Consider the following 22,600-nt stretch of genomic DNA (forward strand, 5'->3'; position numbering starts at 1 on the left):
AGATTCTTTAGCCGGCAGCTCACAGCAGAGCTACCGCGGCAATGTTTTCAACAATAAGAAAAATGCATATGAGCTCACCACAACGAAGCGAACCCAGTAAGTCGAATAGCATATGTAGTCTTTGTACATGGCAGAGTAGAACAGAACACGTGATTTAGATACGACATTGGTTCAATCGACGCTCGCTTAAATTATTGGGGATATCCTGGCGTGGAAAGTGTAGCCGCCGGAAAGATAAGGGACTTTTCGGATTACCCTTACTTGATTAAGGTGAACTTTTAGCGACTTTGGACCACATGTGAAGCCAAACAACAGTCTTCTTCTCCTGCAACTAAATGAGCAAAATGATAATATGTAGTTGGACACAGTATATGTTTTACATAATTGCAATTCTATCTGAAATTATTATACAAATTTATTCTTCGCATTCGATTCTACTCAGTGATTTGGCACAGTATGATTTAATCAAATATTACTTCTAGGTCGACTATCAACCTGTACTTGAGTCGAATTCCTCATTACTGGAGGGAGATTGTCCAGCAGGCTGGTTTGAAGCAGGTCTCGAGGAATTTAAATCATGTTTCCTATTTGTGGGTGCGGCTGCCACCTACACGGATGCAACGTTGTATTGTACGGCTATGGGTGCGTTCGTTCCGTACTTGCGCACCGATGACGTTCGTCAGAAGCAGATCGCACAAAGAATCGACCAATTCAGTCAACAGTATTTGACGGATCCGGAGAAATTTGATTCTTTTGCGGTAAGTTCGTAATTTCTGGATTGGGAGGCAATAGGATAAACAGATTTTGTGCACTTACTTGCATTCGTCATTATGTGAAACGGTAACCACAGTCATCACAGAAGTGGTAGATCGTAACTCCTGTATTCTGAAATATAGCTGTGTTGTTGTTTTATTTTACCATTTATTTTGTAGTTAATTTTTGAATTCATAACCGTTTTCTTCTTGTAACCGTAAAGATGGGATGACTATGTTAGCTAGTAGGAAGGAAAGCATAGTTCGTTGCGGGAGAAAATAGTCTGAAAATTAAGTCAATTTCGTCAGTTTTACTTTCCCTTTTTTAGCTTCGATCTGACACGATTGTTTGGATTTCTTCTGTTACAATTCCACCCACACAATGTGCTTGGCTCAGTGCTAGGACGGGCAAAATTGGATCGCAAAACTGCAACAATCTGATGCCTTTTGTTTGCGAAAAAGGTAAGCAATATTATTATATTCTCCCATGAATCTAGCAATCTTTCCTTGGACACTTATGCAAAAAATTGGACTTCGTAGCCAACTTTATGTTCTCTAAAAAATTATTTTGCTAAAAATGATGTATGAGTAATTTAGGAACTCGACCTTATGTTGAGCCGATCATGTGGCGAGCTGGCATTGTGATAGCTGTAGTCATAATCGCTGTTCTGTTCGTTCTCCTGTTCCTTTTGGCTGTGTGCTGGTGCATAAAATCCAAAAGAAGAAACGAGGACGCTATTGAAAGGAAAAATATTATTCGTGCTAGCATTAACCTCCAGAGGTTTGTAGATTTGTCGGTTTGTCGTCTTTGTCGTTAGGAAAAATTTTTGAATAGTTGTTTTTTTTCAGAAAAGCATCAGCTCATCAGCGAAAATCGCTCCCATCACACGAGTCAGCAAAGGCCAGCCTGACGTCTTCTACCATCAATGCCTATGGGGATCCATTTGTCGCACACAGGTTCGCGAACATTTCACTGAAATACCCTAGTTACTAGAATTGTTTGCGTATATACGATTGTGAAATTAGTTGTTATCCATTTGTTCTGCTCAGGAATATGATGCGTGGTCGTGCGACTAACTCACGTTCACCAACTGAGACAGTTCGAACGGAATGCTCTGATTCACTTTCCACTGATCGTACCTATGAGAGAACTTCAACAGCAGATGCATCGAGGTAAGGCTGGAGGTGTAATCTAGGTGTTTTGAGGTTGCTGGCTTTTTTCATTTCTAAATTAAATGCTTTATCAAAATTCTTCTTTGTGCTGTCAAAATTTCTTCTCTTGAAATTTTCGCGGCATGTTTTTAAAAAGGAGTTCTTTTCAAACTTATGATATGTGCACTTAGAATTATTTCAATTCAATTATAAGTATAAGTATATAGTATAGTATAGTATATTATAAGTATTATAGTATTTCAATTATAAGTGCTTTTTTGACTCGTTATCCTCGAACGCTGTTAAGTTTACTTCATTTGGACTTGAGACTATAACAAGGTTCTCTTCCTTCTTCATTCCTATTGCATTTTATTATTCCGAAATTTTAGTCTTATTTAAATATTTGGATACTGTTGCAAAATATTGTTTTTAGTGCATTTACGCAAAAATTACTTGGATTTTTCTCCCTCCAACGTTCGTCAAGTTACTGTAGAAGCCCCGTTTTGCTTACGCATAAAATTTTGCACTTCATACTAACAATCATTTTTACATTATTCCCCTCGATTCTATTTTAACTGGGTCTATTTTTTTAGCTTTTTTTCCAGTTTTTATCAAATAGTTAACACCATTTAGAATGACCTCGTCGTATACCAGTGGTTCCTACACACGATCAAAGCCCTACAGCGACGTGTCATCTGAAGGATACTATAGTGGCAGGATGTCATTGAGGTGAATAGTTTTTGATTTTTCCGATATTCCTGACTAGAAACAGACTAGTTTTGTAGTTTTCTGTTTGCGAAAACATTTCGATTGCGAGAGAGAAGTTCCATGCAAACATTGCTTTCTAGTGCATTCGAGTAAAAACAGCCGTAGAATCACCTTAGAAAAAAATCAGAGACACCGCTGTGAGAAGTAGCATTAGGGAACTGATCTGATGTTTATATATCATTCTAGGCACAAAGCTTGTTCAAATCCGAATCCATACGAGGAGATCCCAGCAATGAACACCTTCCAGCCATCTAACAAGGCTCGCGATGCTGTGCGGTTGCGAGACCCACGCTCAGATACGACCTACTCTTCTACCGTGACGGGCTCTTGCTCCACATGCCCAACTGAGTCAGGTGGGTGCTATTCATTGATGTCGCATTTAAAACTTTGAAAAGTTTCTCTATTGCTTTTCCACTGATATTTGTTGCTTTTTTATGTCGATAAAAGAGATAGTAATCCAAGTTGCCGTGGGAAATTAGAGGTGGTAAACCTACCTTTTTCATGAACTCATTTTTTAGAGCGTGATTCGACTCTCACGGACGGTTCCTGGAGCGAACAATCATCTACCGCATCCGAGAACACCGTGCAGAATCGACGCCTGCTACCACCTCGACCCGAACCGCCCCCTAGGTACGAGTCTACACCCCGCCTGGCACCAAGCCGTTCGAATCCGAACCTCCAGAGTTTCCATTCTATTGGGAAGTTCAGCGGGCAACTACCACCCACTTCTGCTACGCTGTATCGAGGAACTACCACCACTCCTCAACGGTCATTAGTAAATCTTTATAACCCTCTCGCCGATTCACCGGGAAGATCGAGAAAACCCGTGATTGAGACCGCTATGTGATACTCATTTCTTCACTTGTCTACTTATAGATTTAGTCATTATTAGTTTGTTTTCTCGTTTGTGCAGATTTTTTGAAATCATCTTTCATATTCAGCTTTGCCTTTACGAGCTCATATCACTTACTGTCACTGTCTTTATGCTGAACTCAGGGTACTCACCTTTGTGTTACGTTATATCTTCCATGATGATTGTGTTTTCTCTTGCCGTCAGATAGCATTTCACTTATCTCTGTGATTTCTGCTGCAGTTGCTGCATTGTTCACTCGTTATTGTACACAGATGTCATTTTAGTAAATCTTTGAATCGTAATCGTTGAAAACAACTTTGGAATAGGGAAAAATTGAGTAGGAGTGTTTCTCAAGTCGTTCCTGTAATCGCGTTAGTGCGACGAAAAGAACAATATTTCCTTGTTTGTCTTTCCCGGTGGTGAAATAGATGTAGAAATCGTGAATGTCTTGAAGAAAACTTCGTTGAATTGTTGGAAATTGTTGGAAATTTAAAGAACGGTATCGATTTTTCTTACGAAGTAAGAAAACAGCGTAAAACAAAGTACTAGATACGGCATAGTTGTTTTACCTTTAGAGAGAAAACGAACATCCGTAAGAGTTTCACAGCTCATAGAAGTGACTAAAATTCGCAGTATTGATCAATTGATATTGATTAATATTATGATTAAACGCTAGCATTTTTTTGGTATTCCTTTCTGTAGTTTGCAAATCTTCGAAAAAAAAAGATTTGCTGACCTCAGTAAGATTTGTATCGGTAGTTTTTTTTCTCCTTGGCGTCTCATTCCTGTCATTCATTTCTAGCAGAAAATGTTACTGTTACATCATTTCTGGAAACATTAATAGTACCTAAAAACCGTTATTTTGTAGTATCGAGAGACTAGCTGAAAAATTTTATAATAGTTTCGAATTGGAGATTTAAAAAAAACATTGTATTTTTTGAACACATTTCCTTAACTTATTTTCAGAAATTCAGAAATTAAAGTAGGATCCGGCATCAAAATCTCCCATGGAAGCCTCGTAGTTTTTTTTTTCATGCAGAAAAAGCGCCGTGCACTCCTATTAAAATCACGACTTTCTGCAACCACGAGTCACTTCAGAATAATGACCCCAGATTTGTACACGAACTGGAGATGTCCATGAAAAAAAAAATTAATTACCATAACCGTTGAGGGCTTCTCTGCACCATACTTTTATCTCTACAATTTAAAGCAAACAACACAACAATAGCACACTTTAAAGTTATGGGGAAAAAATGCCAAGGTTTCCTCGTTTAGGATTAATCTCACTTCACATTTGCAGTTTTTTGTGCACAGGATTTGTCAGCAAGTGCTGTGAATGCTCTTCAAGTCACCCTTTCTGCTCGGATTGATGGTTTTTTTGAATGGGATAGCTGAAATAGTGTACGAATTTGGGTGGCGCAGACGCCCTTATTCCACTTCCCAAGTCCGTGACTCTCTCACGAAATGAGAGCCGAGTTACATCGATGTCGAAGAGAGTTCTTTTCAAATTTTGTCCTTCTCCAAGTTTCCAACTTCCGTGGAGAAAATTACAACACTAAACCACCTCCTTGTGGATTAGGCATCCGCAATTCGTTGACACATGACTTTACTTTGATCTCAGACAGAACTCGCACTTGAACCAGACACATTCGACGGTTGTGTGTTGCCAGCGGAAATTACACTGAAATGTGATTCACGTGCAGTCCGCTGATCGTTTGCTGTGCGTTTGAGGTCGCTATTTATCGAATCATCGTATCAATTGTCAAATTCCGTTCTCAACATTGCTAAAATCTCTTTACAAATCCCGTCCACTGACTGTAGTACGGTGACGGTTGCTAAGCGTTTCCATAGGGCCTTATTGTGCATTGGTTATGGTTTTTTTGTGGTTTTCTTGAGGAATGTGAAGGGAGCGGGAAAGACGAGAGGCGTGACCGGAAAAGAGTCAGTCGACCTCCAAAACATGTGACTTTCCTCTGGACGATAATTTGCCAACGGAAAACCTGCTCTACATAGGTTATCTGCCTCTCTCGCATTGATCGCTTAGTAACCGCATAGGGTATCGATAGGGTGGGTTCTATTGCACTAGTTAATTCCATAGAAATTTTTCTACATTTCAGAATTCATGCAATTATGAAATCTATCGATTCGTGCCTCTGTTTTTGTGCTTTTTGTCCATTATCAATCAGCAAACGGGGCGCTGTGATAGCAGTCGTTCTATGCACTTCGTTAATGCTGCTCGGAGGCTTTTAGATGTGGGATTTAATTGCGCATTCGAGAGAAACATTATGGACGCGTCAGAATAACATTTTCATGCGAAATCAAGTCAGAACAGTTCATTTAATTTCGTTTAGCACGCTTGCCTATATCTGAACTGCTTCATTCATTTATTCATTTATGCATTCATTCATGCATTTATTCGCTCATTCATTCATTCATTTCTTCATTCACTAACTCACTCGCTCATTCATTCACTTATTCTGTTATTTTTTTTTATTCACATTTACTTGTTCATTCATTCACTGATTCATGCTCTTCATTCATTCATTCGTGCATTCATTCATTCATTCGTTCGTTCATTCATTTATTCATTCATTCACTCATTCATTCATCTTTCTTTCTTTTGCTTTTAGAGGAATCAGTTCATCCAAATTTGTGTTCCGTTTTTTTTTCAAAATAATTTTGATTTTGATGTCACTTAGTATTAATTTTTACTTCAAGTTGGTTCTCGAACAAAGTAACCGTTTAATATTTCAGCCTTATCCATCCCTTTTCTGTTTCAACCATTTGCATGTCCATTCTTCCATTCCACTCTCAATCATTGGCTTGTTCACTTTTTTCTTTCAACTACTTCGGCTGAAATTGCAGGATATTTCGCCAGAAAGTTGTTTTGTGAAAAAGTCATTTTGCCGAAATCGGTGAAAAATTCCTTCTCATTCACAGAATTCGAGTTTCAGACAGCAATAATTTTATTTCGGACATAAACTACCGCTTTTTTGGTACTTTCTTCTGGTTATTTAAATCTTTACTTTGGAATTTCCAAAATTATCGATATGGTAAATATGGTATGGTGAAAAGGGTTTTCACAGGGAAAATTAACGATGAAGTTGTCGCCTCTCCACGAGAGTTAAGTTAAGTTAAAGGCATCATCCCACGAATCTGAGGTGGTGCAGATTTCAGGTGGAGTATTCGTATACAGGATGGGAGACTACGGAGAGAAGGGTGATTCCGTCCATTTCCTCTTAATTGCCGTAAAAAACGGCCCGGAAGATACGGCTTCATTCGTTTTGGCGCACCATTTTGTACAAGAGGTTCGATTGGAGCGCACCAGTCTTGTGCGACGCCGCATCTTCCGGGCCGTTTTTTACGGCAATTAGGAAGAAATGGACAGAACCACCTCCCTCTCCGTAGTCTCCCATCCCGTATATGAATACTCCACCTGAAATCTGCACCACCTCAGATTCGTGGGATGATGCCTTTAAGAGAACCATAAGCTCAGTGCGCCTGGTGTGATGTCACCCACTTATTCGACTTTTTTTTTGTTGCAAATATTGCATTTTTCTGGAAATTTGCTGCTGTTTCTTGCCACTGGACGAATATGCTATGAATCACATCAGCAACTGTCTCATTGACGCTCTCCCCTATGTTGTTCAGTTTTAGAAGTTCCAAATTTGAAATTGCAAACGTCATCCAGGGGATTTTTTCGAATGTTTCAACTACAGATTCGGGTCAGAAAATCCCTCAAGAAGCTAGCAACAGCAACAACAACTCTTTCATTCCCCTTAAAAAACAATTCAGTGCTGCAAATCACACACAAATTTATTCACATTTTGCATGCATTTTTCTGCACGGAAGTTTTGAAATCCTTCCATCAAATGGCCACTTTTCCTACCCTCTTATCTCATGAATCTTTCAACATGATCACTGGCGTTAAACGTTGGTGTTAACGTTTTATCAGTACCAGATAAATCGAGGCCAACCTTTGAAAAAGGATGTTGAATGATAAGATAATCTGTCACAGTTCAATTTTGTGCTTTCCCGCACTTTTTTTCTCAATTTTCAAAGTAAAATGGTGCTGATGAGGCTCAAAGACGGAAAAGGAGGCAGAGAAAGCGGAAAATAATGAAATACTAGAGTTTCTAATGTATCTGAAAATCAAAAGAATTTCGAAAATGAAACTTCTGTAGTAGCAAGAAAATTAATAGAAAAATTAACATTTTTGTAAGGAAAAGAAACCGACAAATTTGCTGCCATAATACAATGTTACAAATATGGTTATGAATTATGTACAGTTAATCTACTTTCTGGTATTCTAAGGGGAAACCTTCTTGATTCTTAGGATTTATCAGCAAATTTTATTTTTCTGAGACTTTGTTTTTCATTTGAATTTCCATTGTCCTAAAGGATAAGGACGCTGTTTTTAAATTTGTTCACTGAACATTGAGACAAAGAAATTGCTTCGTAATTTCACCCTTAAATGTCCTACCCGTTGATGGTGACGGTTGTGGTACAATGATAAGAGGCCACTACCGCCATATCCGTCGTGGATCGACGGCTCGACATCGCCACGGGTCCGTGCAAGCGCGCCTCTTCTGTCTGGGAAGAATAGAGCGCATAACTATATTAATACACATATTTTATGAGGGCCATCTAAGTATCTAAGTAAATAAGTATTTTATGACTAAAAAGTGAATAAAACATAAAGGGCTTGCTTTGCTAATCAATCCGCTTCGAATACGCTACCGCGTTCACTTCAATTCAGAATCGCCTGAGGTTTACGAACGCACCCTCTTTGCAAGTGGCTTGTGGGGACTAAGCGATGGACCAAATCAGTGTTTTTATCCCCCCAGACACTTCGGAGTGATTGAGGGCTTGATTGGCACTAGGATGGATTCGAACCATCGATCCATCGTGCAGTCACAACCGAACCTCTTGCCAACTGCGCTATTCCACCCGTTTGTAAGTTATATTAATATATATTCTATGAGTTTTATCTGTCATTTGTTTCCTTAAATGCTGTAGCTATGTTTCATATTAGTAGTAGTAGGTAATTAGTAGAGAATCGAATTTAAGAGAAATTTGCTGTCATAACGCAATGCCATGGCCAATTGATTTGGTATGTGTAAAGGATAAAGGATAAAGTTTCTGGCGCTAATCAATCCACTTGGGATGCGCCCCCACGTTCACTTCAATTCAGAATCGTTTGAGGTTTACGAACGTGTATCCGGCCGTACAACGACTTGCGGTGGCCAGCCGATGTGTCAAGTCAGTGTTTTTATCCTCCCAGACCAGTCTGGCACCAATTCATCGACCCTGGAGGGATGAAGGGCTTGGCGAGCCCCAGAGCGGATTCGAACCTCCGATCGATCGTGCAGGAAGCGGAACCTCTAACCGCGACACTACACCCATCTCCACGTCTATAGTATACAGCGAATTTTTTTTAAAAATATTTTGAGATCTTCATACGGGCGCTGCCTTGGTACACTTCTTTTTTTTTGTAAATGGACATAATGAGAACGAAGAAAATTGTTGATCATTTCTTGAATTTTCAAGAAATGTTGCGGGAGATTGTTGTGATTTGGTGTAATGGTAAGAGACCACAGCTACGATACTCATGTAATCAATGGTTCGGCACCACAGCCGTGGCCAAACAAGCGTTTTGTTTTTCGTTCGTATCTGCTCTGCCTGGGAAGATTGGTGCGCTATGAATATGTATAAACAATTATGACCAAGTTGCCCAAAACTGAATGAAGGGATGGAGAAAGAGAGAATTGTTCTGAATTTCTTAAATCTCCCATTTGATGGGGTGGTGGTGTAGTCTTGTGGTAAAGGCTCACTGCCGCCATCTCCTTCCGATTGGGGATTTGACACCATGGGTCAAACAAAATTTTAGTTCCTCTGTTGGTATTTGTTCGGTCAAAATTTGTTTTGAAATGAATATTTCCTCTATTTTTTTCCGTTTCCCTTTTACTTTTATTTTTTTAAATTAAATGTCTCAACTCTGTTCCACTAATAGCGTTCCGTCTATGCCATTTTTCCCCTCAGATTCTGAGATAAAGGAAAAAGTATAAAGTGCACGATGTCTTTTTATCTTTTCAGACAGTCTGGCACTATTTTATCGACGCCGGAGGTACAAAAGTCTTGGTTGACAGTAAAGCGATTTCGAACCGACGATCGATCGTGCAGTCAGAGCGGAACCTCTTGCCGACTGCGCTACACCCGCCATAGTTATGAAGCTGTGGAAAAACTCCATCGTTTGGTGTCAAGATGCATAAAATGGTGTCCTTGCTCATCCTTTGGACGGGAAAATTCACATCTTGGAGTTGAAAGGATTGTGATCATTCCGTTCATGATTTTTTTATTAGTTATTATTAGTTATCTTTCGGCCAAGTATGAATAGTTCAGATGAAATCTATTGCAGATAAATAATGCGAAAAAATTGGCGCAGAAGCGCCACGTGAACTCATAGAAATCATCGTAATAGCAAAAGCGTAAAGTTAAAAAAAGGGATGATGTCGAATTTTCTAGCGTTCAACACTTATACCTCGAAGACAAAGGATTTGACTGATACTTGATGTTTATCACTGATCTATTTATTATTATTTATCTATTATTTGTGATTTGACACCATGTGTCAAACAACATTATTAAACATTATCATTCATTATCTTTATCATTATTATAACTATTTATTATTATCTCTATTTTGATCATAAATGTAGCAGAATTACCATTTGTTCTTCTTCCATTCTTCCTTCTATAATACATTGCTCCTTTGTGAGAGTCTCATCATACGAATCTACGCGAATCCCTGGCATTCTTATGCTATTCTCCTCTAGTCAAGATTTCCACCTCGATAGAAATTAAGTCAGATTGAACTAGAAATTAATTAATTTAATTCTCGATAGAAAAATGAAATTTTGTCGTCTCTAGACTCTCCTCCTCCTCTCAGTTACTCTCTTACTCTCAGCTTTTTTCTATCATCAATTTCATTTGGTGCCGACTGGTTCTGCCTGTTCGATGTTCGAACGATGACATTCGTTAGTCAACCTATCTAATTGCAATTTCCAACTTATTCCTGTACTTGTATTTTGATTCTTGTGAATTCTTCAACATTTTATAACTCATAACTTTAATCTCCATTGTATTAGAACAACAACTATTATTTGCAGTGATTTCAAAAATACTGATAGTTTTCCTTTTTTCACTTGAAATGCTTTCCTTCCCGACGTCCGTAGTCTCATCCATTTCGTTCGGGGCGCCATCACTACGTATTTATTCTTGATGTTGAAAAATTTCAGACTTTAAAAAAATGGAGCTGACGCCTATGTCTATATTTACCTCATGGTTAACTGTAATCTCGGTTTCATTCACGCTTCTACCATTGTAAGTTTACAGTTATCCACTGAAAATTTCACATAATCGGCAAACTTGGTGAAATTTCTACGACACTCAACGCATTTTCCCGATAAACCTCCTTTTACAGTATGATGGTGCTGGACTGGCGTCGTCGCGGGACCGCTGATGGTTTCTCTTCTGTGAACTTCGTCCTTCCATTGCTTACGTAAGCTAATTTTTTGAAATTGAGTAATCCCTCGTATGGCAATTTGTCTCTCTCCTCTTTTTTTAAACGGATATGAATGCTTCTATGTTCAGTAAATGTTTGGTTCGTTTCAGGACTTCATGTTGGTTAAAACATGGTCATATGACTAATGACAACACAAACATCACAATCAATACGATCAATATTGGCTTCTTCATTTTCTACATTCTCTGCTTTGCGTATTATCAGCCGAAAAGGGTAAGATCGCGCTTTCATCCTTCCTTGGTTTTAAAATAAAGAATGAGTCGCATGTTTCGAAGAAGTGAGTTGTGGATTTACTAAATTATACTACTATAAGCTGGGTACTGTACAGTAATAATTTGCTAGAAAACGCTATAAAAACCCAAATCCACTTTCTTCGTTCTCATTAATTGGTTCAGTTTGCTCGAGATCATAAGATATGTACATCAATCAATTTATGATGACAAAATCGACCTTTCTCGATTGTTGTGCACTCAGAAGAAAAGAAAAGTAATTTTAGTACTAAAAAATGTTCCAAGGGAGCACCAAGTTGTAGAACTAAAACATTTTTAATACCTTGTAAGCAGCTGCTCAAATGAAAAATCGCGCATTTCTCGAGAAAGTCTAGCTCTTGTAAAAAAAATAACCTTGCAAATTGGAATGTTGATGACAACAAATAGTTCTCTGAAAAAAATCCGCCCTAAATCTCTTCAGGGAATTTACGTTTTTTAGTCAACATTAAATGTGACACTTCCCTCAAGTCCAGAACATCTCAAAAATTCTCAAATATAGTTGTGAACGCAATTATTTCTGAGTCATGTCCACCAACTTATATTCATTGGTGATTTAGAAAATGAGCTTTTTTTGGGCGTTTTTGGATTTTATAATGAACTAGATCTCGTCATTTTGAATCGATCACATATCGAAGTGATCAGAATAGGAAATGAAATAGAGCAAAGTGAACCAAATTATGGAGAACAACGAGAAAAAAAAAACACGGATTAGCTTTTTTTTGTCTCTTTTTGGCGGAAAATTCCCGTGCCTTCCTGTAGCATAGTAAAATTGTAGAATGTCTGAGAATTTCGTCATTTTATCACCATTCATTTTCTAGATGCTACAGGTACAGACCTATTTCAGAAATATCTGTTTGGTCAACTCTTCGTATGTGCTACCGTCCTTAAGCTGCTCTTCACGTATGTCGATATGCATAGTGGGTTTTTCCAGGGTAGCTGTGTGGGGTTTTCTTATTACAAATCCGTTAAGAAACCCCACAAGTGTTGAATTGTAGCCAGTGACGTTGCTGCTGATGTGATGGGTTCAATCGCTGCTGCTTCACAAATCGCCAGCTTGGCTGGAGGTGTCTATGAGATTGTAAGTCTAAGTGCAAATTATCGAACGAGTATGAGTAAATGACTGAATTACTTCCAGAAACGAGCCATCTCTTTCGGGCACACTGAGTACTTGCCGGCTTTGTTCCAGTATGCCATATTTTTCCTTGTTTTGCAATGGCTCGCATTCGGAATACTCACAGGCAACAAATATATCGCGGTAGGTCAAAGGCTGTCACAGTAAAATTGTGAATTTAAACATGTGAGAAAAAGGTGAGGGCAACTCAGTTGAACGATTTTACGAAAACACGTTCTTAACCAATTCCACCTTCCGACTTCGTCATAAGTCAAAAGCCTAGCTGAGAGCTAACCACTAGCAGCGTTTCTTACCGTATTAGAATAACAAGTGGCGGAATGATTCTCTGATCCAACGATGACGGTGGTGAAAACTAAATTCACCATGGCTAGCTGATTAATATGGAAAAATATCATGCCTTTCCAATGCGAATTCTGCCGTGATACCCCTCAAACCATGGCCTACGATCTAACTTCGAACCGCACGATAACGGAGAAACAGCATAATCTCAGGTTGTGCAACACGTCCTTGATGTGAACCAGGGCGGTATGACCAAGACTCGTTAAGGAAACTGTTTCGGACGTTGCACTTACAGCGCGGGAACATTATCCTCGAACGCGCATCGAATTCCACGTGATTGCTCTGCAAGAGATCAAAAGTAGACGAAGCGACGTGCGGCAGTTGAAAAACGGTACTTAATGTAGACGGAGAATAGATTTGAAACGTATGTACGTTGATTTTGCCGTGTATCCATCTGTCATACGTCGCATCGATTAACACGCAATCCTGTTAACTCGTTTTCTCACCGTTGACTTCCTCTCCTTCCAAAAATCCACTAGCATTGAAAGGGACAACCAGCGATATTGGCTAATGTTTTCACACCACGGATGGGCCAACTGAAAGCTCAGCTATATGCGGCTCTGGAAGCCCTGAGCTCGAACAAAGTCAATTACCGAACTTAGGAAATTCCTGGATGACTTGAGAGAAAGACACGAATGCAAATGATGGTGGGGGACTATCAGAGAACGGTGACCGCATAAATAACCAAGTAACCATTGAGATCTGCCAGCCCCATATAAAAATATATCGCATCATCGTCTGCCAAACAGAAAGCACCCACTTTGGAGGTAATCACTATAGTAGCGCCAAAATGACATGAAACACGTACGAATTGTGTGTGCCGCTTCTCTCGAGGCGCTTCGGTGGAGCGCAGCGGCTAGGAGCAAGGTGAAGCCCTTGCTGGCACCACCCATCGCTGCAGTTTGCGACTGTCCCAGCTCGGTTCCAACTGTTGCCTCCACTGCACCGTTTCGAGCGCGCACACAAATGCACCGCAACTACACTCGTGACTCATGTCCTTAACCCGACTATACGTATCAGCACCCACACTTCACTCTTGCTAAATTCACTTCAGGTGTATCGTATACACAAGACTCCATATATAACCACATGCTTGAAATAGGGTATAAAGGGTGAGGAGTCACTTTTATTTCATGACACAGTAGTTACCTTGAAGAACAATAGAAGATTCTAGTTACAGTTGAATTCTTTTCAAAGAACTTTAATTAAAGCATTGCTACGTTTGAGTACTGCAACCAAATTATGATTTTTCTTTTCAGATTGCCAACGTCGCCGCCCTCATGGTGAACGTGGCGACAATCTCGTTGTACTTCATTTATCCACCGCTCACATGGCGAGTGCCTATCATTGGAACGGGCCCACAGCAGAGAGAGAAAAAAGAATAGGGAGATCTAAACTATCATGCTGGCTAGTTTTACTTAACTGTCCCTCATGTCACCATTTTCAACTTCTTGCCATTATTTTTGTAATAAATACATAACAAAACTTGTCCAATCATTTGACGACTTGAGGAATGCAGTCCAAGCTGCAATTTAGAATGGTCCAGAAAAGCATGATGCTGGCAATATTTTCAGTTTCCTTTAATTTTCCCATACTCATATCCCTGATTTAAGTTTTCGCATCTGGACTCTTGTTTATGAAATCCAGTGACAGGTAGCTTCGGGCATAAAGTCGTGACCGCAGTGGTCATAACAGCTTTGTTAATGATAAGAAAACCATGAAAAGGGCTGTACAATGTACATTTCTAATCTCACGTTGTGAAATTCACTCCCAGATCCTCAGATAACCGCCCCTATTTAGCTATTCTTTTTATTGGTGTCCCATTGGTTCGGACGGAAGCTGACAATGCAGACAGTTTTATTCCAGAAGTTGATGATGTTACACCATTCATATCTTCTTGATCAAAAATTAACTATATGTACAACAGCAATGCAAAGGCGATCTTAGAGATGCAGAAGAAATCATTGTCGGAATAACATTATGTTATGTCTTCACAATACAAAGCGATAAACAAGTGGGATAGTACAAACATAGAAATTTCCATATCATTTAACCACAGTAAAGTGAAAATTTACTTAGCTGACTTCTTTTTAACATTGTTGGTGCTCTTTTTCTTGGGCTTTTTCTTATTATCCTCCTTTTCATATGGTTGACACATGTCCTCAGGTAAACTGAAGGTGGTTTCTATGTACGCGAAGAGCTCGTCCGGGTACAGTTTCTTTACCTGTTACAAAGGACAAAGAACTGATGGAAATAGGACGTTCTCAGCGTGAGAAAGATAATAACAGACCTGTTCATAGGGCATCAGTTCAAGAATAACTCCATCTTTCTCGTTGTCGCGCTTGCTTTCTCTGTAATAAAGAAGTCAGAAAGTAGACTTGCAATACAATAATAGAAATAAGAGACAGAAAACAAAACCAAGAGAATAGTCTAAATCACCCACCTTTGGATAACTATATCCATGTCTTTTATGGACTTCTTTTGAATATTCTCAGGAGTGTGAATTGGACCTAGCACGACGACAGAGTAGTGAAAGTCGTCCAGTAAGCCTGCATCCATGTCCGAATCGAAAACCCACGTTGGTCTTGAAAATCATCAAATTCAAATACTACTTCAAGACTAATAATTTTCAGAAGACTTCCAACTTACTCCCAATCCACTAGATACTCCATCTTGTCCTGTTTTCCATCTGCTTTCCTCTCAGCTAAAATTCGTTTAATCTCGTATTTTTCGTCGGTCATAATTCCTAAAGAACAGCTGAGACTGAACAAGAGTAATGAGAAAGCCTTTGACATAATGGGCTAAAAGAAACAATTTCAACATTTTCGACATATGCTAAGGAACGTCCTCTTAGACATCAAGCTCCAGCTAGTCCAATCATTTATTTGCTTGCATGTTGAACTTCAATTGGATACAAAGAGATCCACGTTAATCCATGACCTAATAATATAGGAAAACCGAAATAGCCCGAAAGCCATGAAACGAACTGTTTCCGAAAATGACATGACTGTATGGAGTAAATTGAATACAAATCTACAGAAGTGAACATGGTAAAGACAAGGATTACAAAGCCACTTCTTAGTCTAACTTAGAATAAATTAATAGATATCACTCGAGGATACGCGTAAATGTTAAGTACAATGTTCTGTATTAACAGGGCAAAAAATACACTTGTGATTTCACACGAACTTCCCTAATACGGCGAACATGACGCAAACAAGGAATAACCGAACGGAATAGGACTCGCCCACGATCTGTTAGTTCAGGCTTAACGTCAGCTTCTTGGCAGAATAGTTTGTTAGCAGTAGCAGGGGTTTCCTGGAACGATTATTTTTCCCACCAAAGAAGACATCGTACACAATCAAATTAAATGAAACTGCATGGATTGAAAGAATATAGAGTAAATCGAGAAAATATGAACAATTCCGAGGAACGCTACAAGATAGTAAGATATCTGCGCAATTTCGGATACAACCGAAATAGCCCGAAAGCCATGAAACGATTCAAGATTTCGCGAAAATCATCTTGACTTCTGTTTTTCTTGGGATTTCGAGAGAATCCCAGTAATTCTTCAACTTGTCCCAATCAACTGGAAGATTTGTCCAGTGGTTTCTCCTTTCGCGAAAGATACGAAAGGCATGGAAACCTCTTTAAACTCTTCTTGAAGTGCGTTAAAGGCAGCATACCACGAATTTGAGGTGGTGCGGATTTCAGGTGGAGTATACGTATACGGGGTTGTAAATATGGAGACGGGGTAATTCCGTTCATCTCTCCCCGCATCACTGCAAACGCCTCCAGAATGCTGTTTTGTACGACGCCAGCTATTGCAACGCTCCACCCCTTGCGCCGCCTCCGCCTTGCGATCCGTCGAAAATCAATTCGGACTGCCCCGATAGGCAGTCAGGGACGCTACGCATGCAGGGGTGGCGCGCTGCTATAGAAGGGATCATACAAAACAGCATTCAGGAGCCAGCTGCTTGCAGTGATTCAGGGAGAGATGAGCGGAATCACCCCGGTCTCCATAATCTACGACCCCGTATACGGATACTCCACCCGACCCCGTATACGGATACTCCACCTCCGTACCACCCCAGATTCGTGGTATGCTGTCTTTAAATATCGCACTGAGCCCAGAACAACTCGGAATCAACTGGTGTCGTTCAAACCTATCAAATGTGAGGTCCAGCTTATTTTACTTTTCTTAGTAAATCCAGATTTAATCTGGGTCTAAATCTGCAGTCTTCGATCGCTGACATAGGAGAGAACATCGAATCCTCTCCCTCACTTGCGCGATGCTTCTAGCAAATGTTACAGAGGTGAACAAGGAGCCAGGTCTTCTTGACTACATCGTCAATCCATTACAGCCCGGTATACCAGGATGGATAGATGTAGCTTTTCAGCTGGAGACAACTCCAACCTCTTTTGGCAGTACAGACTGCTTCTCCTACACCTCTAAGCTGTTTGATTGCAAGCTTTTGGCAGGACAAACGTGTAGGAAATAGGGACATTACGAATCGATCTTGACACAACAGAAACAGGATGTCCGCCTAACGAATCCAGGATATCCAATACAGGATAGGCAATTCGCCTCTGGCAATGCCACCCGTTGAAGCCCCACACATCTTCACGACAAACCTTGCCGGCTGCGATCCTTCTAGTGAGCGAGAACCACAGTTTATAAGAATAGAAAACTAAAACTTCGACATTTCGGCAAAAAAGGGTTTAACTCACCTGTTCTTTCCACTTGCCGACTTGATCCTTATCTTTTATAGATAGCTTTTTAAAAGGAGCGTTCAATAAACGGCGCTTCTGCATTAAGAACTCATCGAGTTTTACAACAATCTACAAACAGTTACAACCCTAAGGCGAAAACCCAACCAACTGGGAAAAAATGTGAACACATACCTCATTCAGTTCAGCACGGGTCATACGACCACGCATATACCTGGGAATCTCTTCAAATTCTGTCTCACTTACAGTGCGAATAATATTACCAGAAATTGCTTTTGGCTCCTGAAAATATAAATATACTCTTACTCTGCAAATGGAAAGCACGAATGAATCACTATCAGTTATGAGAAACATACTTCACAGGCACCCGATGGAGGATTCGGCTGAGTGGTATTAATTGGAGCCGCACCCGCTACTTCCGCTTCTAAACAAGTCGACTTTGCAGTAATTTCTGCGCTTGCAGATCGAGGATACTCAACGGAAATGTTTTCATTCTAAAAGTTTAGACCATGCTTTAAATTGTACCTTGTAAGGTGAATCTATGTGAGATTGCTAAAGCAAATGGCTACGTAGGTCATTCAAAGGCAGAAAAGAATGAACGAGCAGCTCACCCTTATCACATCACCAACACCCAAAAATACTTGCTCTAGCGGGCTCATTTCTCGAAGTTCTGCATTCAGAAGGTTGCAGTCACGTATCAACTGCTGCAGATGCGCAAGCTTCTCATTGAAACGATGAGTAACTAAACATCTATGAAGATGAGAGAATCATCAGTAACATTATCGATACACAGCAGGAGCTGTACCACATAGAATATTCCAGAACAAAAGTTTTTTCTTGGGTTAAATGCAGTCGGTTGGGGGAAGGGACACTCAACAAGGCTCATATTTGTGGAAGTAAATAGCTAAATCAGCCGGGGCCTAAGAGCTATTCTTTAGTCTTCGAGGATCTATGACGTAAACCTGAGTTACTAAGAGAAAAAAGGAAAATACAGCAAAAATCCAAAAATAACAGCACGGTTGAGTGTCCCCCACTACAACTACATTTTTCCCGCATTCTTTTTAAAATATAACAAAATGTTATGCCGAGGTTACATAAATGTCTCATCAAAAACACTTCAAAAATCTAATTCTGACAACAATGGCACAAAGGAGAACCCACTCTTCTCGATCTTCGCCGGAGGCAAAATTGACTCTACGTGACTAACTATTTCGTTCTTTCGATTTGTAATCGGTTCAACATGCTCTTCGCTTATAGGCAGAACAATATGGTCCGACATTCCGCTAGAAGGAAATCAAATAAAAAGAGGACATTCGAAGGATTGTGGAAATAGGGACGTGGATGAAAATTGGGATAACTAAGCTGATCAGAAGGAATAAACCGGAAGCTGCAACGCGCGAAGCATCATGACATTCGAAAACCACAATTTCGCGCGCTTGTGCGGGCCGTCCACGACAACTCGTACGCGCAATTTCGTTTCGAAAATACGCTTCGAACAGCGGTCAGCAGTCCGATGAACTCTCGCATTTCTATGGTTTTCTGCTCCTTTTCCGTGTTGAAGAGGTTTCTTTGACATAAATAGAGGCTTGACCTATTTATTCCAACAAATCTCCTCAACGAGGCTTCATTTTTTTGTCCCATTTAACGCTCGAGAGTGGGGGGTTAGTACAAAAACTGGGAGTGATTCCTTGATACCACTCATTTTTGATTGGGAGCTTCCATTTTAAGGAGCATGTTAGATGGAAACATTCCGCTGCCTTCGTGTTGCACTACACAACTTCGATCTCTCAGGTCACTTGAAGTATAGTCGCGTGGAAACGACATGAACGAGTGTAGTTGCGGTGCATTTGCGTACGTGCTCGAATTGGAGCGGTGGAAGCAGCAGTTGGAACCAGGTGACAACATTGCAAACTGCAGCGATGGATGGTGCCAACAAAGGTTTCACCACGTTCTTTGCTGCAACGCTCCACCGAAGCGGAGGGAAGCAGCGTACGCGCTTCATGCCACTTTTGGACTACTTTATGTCCAGTAACCCGGTCGCATTAAGAGCTACTAGTGTTTTCAGATTTTTTGGAAAATGGGAAGATACTGTAGCTAAGAATTTCCTTGTAATCTATCGTAATTTGATTAATGAAGTCGAATAGAGCGTGCAGACAATCTCCCAGAACCTCGTGAATTTAAGTAGGAACCATCAAAAACGACAGGAAGCTCAGTGCAGTTGGGCAAGCGACTGCGCTCGAAGCGGTGCGGTGGAGCATGATGATGGATGGGAGACCCTCGCTAGCACCACTCATCGCTGCAGTTAGCGATGGTCCCTTAATCTCAACGCTGGCTCCACCGCGCCGCTTCGCTTCGAGCATAATGTCGTTTTGATCCAACAGCGTATAGCAGGGTCAAGACGACATGAAGTACGTACGCAACTGCGTGCGCGGCTTCTCTCGAGGCGCTTCGGTGGAGCGTGGTGAAACCCACGCTGGCACCACCCATCGCTGCAGTATGCGACGGTCTCACCTCGATTCCAACTGCTGCCTCCACCGCGCAGTTTCGTTTGTGTACGCAAATGCACCGCAACTACACTCCTGATTGATGTCGTTTTGGCTCGACTATACGTGGAGATCCTAGGGACACTAAAATGTAGTTGAGGAACAGGGGAAGGGGCACACAGCGGCGCCCTCATTTCTGGAAGTAAATACCTAAATCAATCAGGGTTCTAAGACCTAAGCATTAGTCTTAGAGGATCTATGATATGTATGCTAAAGTTACTAAGAGAAAAAAGTAAGATATAGCGTCTAGAAATAAGGGCACCACTGAGTGCTCCCCCTCCCTTCAACTTTATTTTCCCGGCGTCCGGTCGTGCAGTGCGGTGGTCTATAGAATTAAATTTTTGGAAGATACACGCACCGTATACAGGCTACCTACAAGTTGCATATCTGACTCTTTCAGAAACTCTGAGAAAGTGTTTTCTCCACTAGAATTGCTCACATTATTCGATATAGATTTCTACTCTATTCCCTTGAAATCGAATTGTCTTATAAAATCCAGTTACGGTTGCTCTCCTCCTTTTGAATAGGTTCACTGTCGAATCACAATCTTTTTCTTCTACTTTCAGTATGTCTCGTGAAATGTAAACGCCATCTTACCTCATGGACATCAATTCTGCTTGGATCTTCATCGGTGGTTTATCAGACTGCCTCACCGAGGGTGACATCATCACAGTTTTCTCTCAGTGAGTAACATTCGACTTCCTTAATTCTTTAACATAGTTGCGATAGTCGGAGCCTCTTCACTTTTGGACGGCTGGCGAAAGGACCCCTTCACTTGAGGTGCACCCCATGAGCTAAGCCCCCTTCACCTGAGGAGGGTCCGACTCGACCCTATAGCACCTATGTTCTTTAATGCATGTTTGAGTCAAAACCACCTAACTTGTGGCGCAGTCGTGTTGTAACTTGCGCTCGTGGTGAGACCAAATACATTTTTAGAACCGATGCGGCCGCGGAGATCACCCACCTCCATCGCGCGGCTTCGAGCGCAACCGCCGACGCAATTGCACCACATGTCACGTTGCTTTAACTTGACCATAATGTTTAAAGAAGTTGACAAAAGTGGTGGTCATTTAATGGTCATTATTTGTCTAGAATTCCTTCTAAAAGGGAAATTTTTTCCTCTTTTTCTCTCCAAGCGTTCTTTTTCTTCATACTGCTTAATTTTAGATACGGCGAAGTGGTGAACATTAATTTACCGCGTGATAGACGGACCGGCAAACCTTGTGGTTTCTGTTTCCTTTGTTATCAAGATAAAACCAGCACCAGGCTAGCTGTCGACAACCTTAGTTGTATAAATGTGCGTTTCTCTATACTCTTTGCACTTTACGTTTCGAGAAATTTTTGTATTATTTCTGCATTTCAGTTGCTTGGAAGAACCTTAACCGTGAAATATGTTGAAGAATACAAGGTCCCAAAGTATAGAGAAAATGTTGATGAAGAAACAAAGCGCCTATGGGAGGAGGGTTGCGGCCCGAAGCCTATTCAGAGAGTTAAAGAAGAAAAGCACAAGGCAAGTAAAACAATTTCTTCTACACGCAGTAAACGGCTGGGAGATTTGCCTTTTTCAAGAAATTATGCCGCGAGAGAAATACGAGCATAAACGTCGACAAAAAACATCAGAAACGCAGGCGGAAAGAAATGAAGCGTCCAGGTGATAGATTCCCGGCACTCCAAAAGATTGTTGCCCCCCATGATGACAAAAACTCGAAGGTTCTCTCCGAGGTCAAGCCTCTTGTGAAGGTGCTTCTTCAAATTTTGTTGCATTTTTTATAACGTATCGTTGTGATGTTCTTGGTATAGTTATCGATGTCACGATCATTCCTATGTTAACCCACATAATTTCTCTTCTTCTGCGCAATTCAACTGAATTTATAGGTCTTAATAAATAATAGTCTTCTCACTGGTGCCATTACTTCTTTCTCTATTACTTTATAATCTGATCGCTTTCGTGATGTATTTTGCTCTAACTGGAAAGCGGAAGATATGCTGCGCTCAAATTTCCAATCCTTTTATCATTACCGGAGATGTAGTTTTTGATTCTTAGGAAATGTGAGTTATTTCAGAAAGAGATTTCTGTATTTCAAGAAATGCTTCAGGAAGGTGGTTGTCGTATCCAAAATGGGGACCTAGTGAGAAGAAGGGAAGAATTCATTTACAATCCTCGTCCTCCGCTTGAAAAGGTTTCATCAACTGTAGTTTGGTTGGCTCGCCGCCCCGTTCATATGTATCATTTAGGCCAACTGGCATGACATAGAAGTTTGGAGGGAAACACGAAAGCGTGAGAAGGGTCTGAAAAGGACGTCTGCATCAACGGATGACGAATTCTTCGTCCCCAAACGATATCGGTAGATGTTTCCTGTCATCCTAATACTAGTGATTTCTTCATTTTGGGTTTTTCCCAAATCACGGTAATCAGCACTTTTGAGGACTTTTTTTTAAATTGCACGATGCAGTTTGCTACTCTTTTCTCTTTGAT

General features: G+C 40.5%; 4 protein-coding genes across 9 annotated transcripts in view; 3 read left to right on the top strand and 1 right to left on the bottom strand.

Moving 5' to 3' along the window:
* Nucleotides 1-3,519, top strand: part of RB195_013653 (uncharacterized protein) — a gene marked incomplete at both ends in the record, with an annotated part of 37,879 nt that extends 34,360 nt beyond the window's left edge. Inside the window, 11 exons of one of the 2 annotated variants that reach the window (XM_064203577.1) lie at nucleotides 12-96; nucleotides 159-270; nucleotides 483-758; nucleotides 1,082-1,214; nucleotides 1,350-1,533; nucleotides 1,602-1,709; nucleotides 1,803-1,925; nucleotides 2,538-2,633; nucleotides 2,859-3,025; nucleotides 3,191-3,302; nucleotides 3,381-3,519. In XM_064203577.1, coding sequence (XP_064059458.1) covers nucleotides 12-96; nucleotides 159-270; nucleotides 483-758; nucleotides 1,082-1,214; nucleotides 1,350-1,533; nucleotides 1,602-1,709; nucleotides 1,803-1,925; nucleotides 2,538-2,633; nucleotides 2,859-3,025; nucleotides 3,191-3,302; nucleotides 3,381-3,519 — 1,535 coding nt within the window. Of the gene's footprint in view, nucleotides 1-11; nucleotides 97-158; nucleotides 271-482; nucleotides 759-1,081; nucleotides 1,215-1,349; nucleotides 1,534-1,601; nucleotides 1,710-1,802; nucleotides 1,926-2,537; nucleotides 2,634-2,858; nucleotides 3,026-3,190 lie in introns of both variants that reach the window. The other variant, XM_064203575.1, reaches the window with a different exon arrangement.
* A 7,315-nt stretch (nucleotides 3,520-10,834) lies between these two features.
* On the top strand, nucleotides 10,835-14,235 carry RB195_013654 (uncharacterized protein; the record flags this gene model as incomplete). Of its 2 annotated transcripts, none has more annotated exons than XM_064203578.1 (7): nucleotides 10,835-10,908; nucleotides 11,009-11,086; nucleotides 11,200-11,323; nucleotides 12,224-12,296; nucleotides 12,375-12,457; nucleotides 12,515-12,634; nucleotides 14,110-14,235. In XM_064203578.1, 7 exons carry the CDS (start codon nucleotides 10,835-10,837, stop codon nucleotides 14,233-14,235), a joined length of 678 nt encoding a protein of 225 aa, XP_064059459.1. The 2 variants fall into 2 exon arrangements, with proteins under 2 accessions (XP_064059459.1, XP_064059460.1); XM_064203579.1 differs by having other exon boundaries at nucleotides 10,850-10,908.
* Nucleotides 14,236-14,921: 686 nt separating this feature from the next.
* On the bottom strand, nucleotides 14,922-18,860 carry RB195_013655 (uncharacterized protein; the record flags this gene model as incomplete). Of its 2 annotated transcripts, none has more annotated exons than XM_013453865.2 (10): nucleotides 14,922-15,074; nucleotides 15,141-15,201; nucleotides 15,294-15,434; nucleotides 15,500-15,596; nucleotides 16,102-16,168; nucleotides 17,582-17,692; nucleotides 17,756-17,863; nucleotides 17,938-18,075; nucleotides 18,193-18,323; nucleotides 18,743-18,860. In XM_013453865.2, the coding sequence occupies 10 exons, from the start codon at nucleotides 18,858-18,860 to the stop codon at nucleotides 14,922-14,924; spliced, it is 1,125 nt and encodes a 374-aa protein (XP_013309319.2). The 2 variants fall into 2 exon arrangements, with proteins under 2 accessions (XP_013309319.2, XP_064059461.1); XM_064203580.1 differs by having other exon boundaries at nucleotides 15,500-15,651; nucleotides 16,040-16,168.
* A 1,864-nt stretch (nucleotides 18,861-20,724) lies between these two features.
* Nucleotides 20,725-22,473, top strand: RB195_013656 (uncharacterized protein; the record flags this gene model as incomplete). Of its 3 annotated transcripts, XM_064203582.1 has the most annotated exons (6): nucleotides 20,725-20,807; nucleotides 21,292-21,421; nucleotides 21,488-21,634; nucleotides 21,694-21,864; nucleotides 22,221-22,304; nucleotides 22,360-22,473. In XM_064203582.1, the coding sequence occupies 6 exons, from the start codon at nucleotides 20,725-20,727 to the stop codon at nucleotides 22,471-22,473; spliced, it is 729 nt and encodes a 242-aa protein (XP_064059462.1). The 3 variants fall into 3 exon arrangements, with proteins under 3 accessions (XP_064059462.1, XP_013309321.2, XP_064059463.1); XM_013453867.2 differs by lacking the exons at nucleotides 22,221-22,304; nucleotides 22,360-22,473 and having other exon boundaries at nucleotides 21,488-21,724; XM_064203581.1 differs by lacking the exons at nucleotides 20,725-20,807; nucleotides 21,292-21,421; nucleotides 21,488-21,634 and having other exon boundaries at nucleotides 21,763-21,864.
* Nucleotides 22,474-22,600: the final 127 nt, after the last annotated feature.

This window comes from Necator americanus, chromosome V (assembly GCF_031761385.1).
Source record: "Necator americanus strain Aroian chromosome V, whole genome shotgun sequence".
Classification (NCBI taxonomy): Eukaryota; Metazoa; Nematoda; class Chromadorea; order Rhabditida; family Ancylostomatidae; genus Necator; species Necator americanus.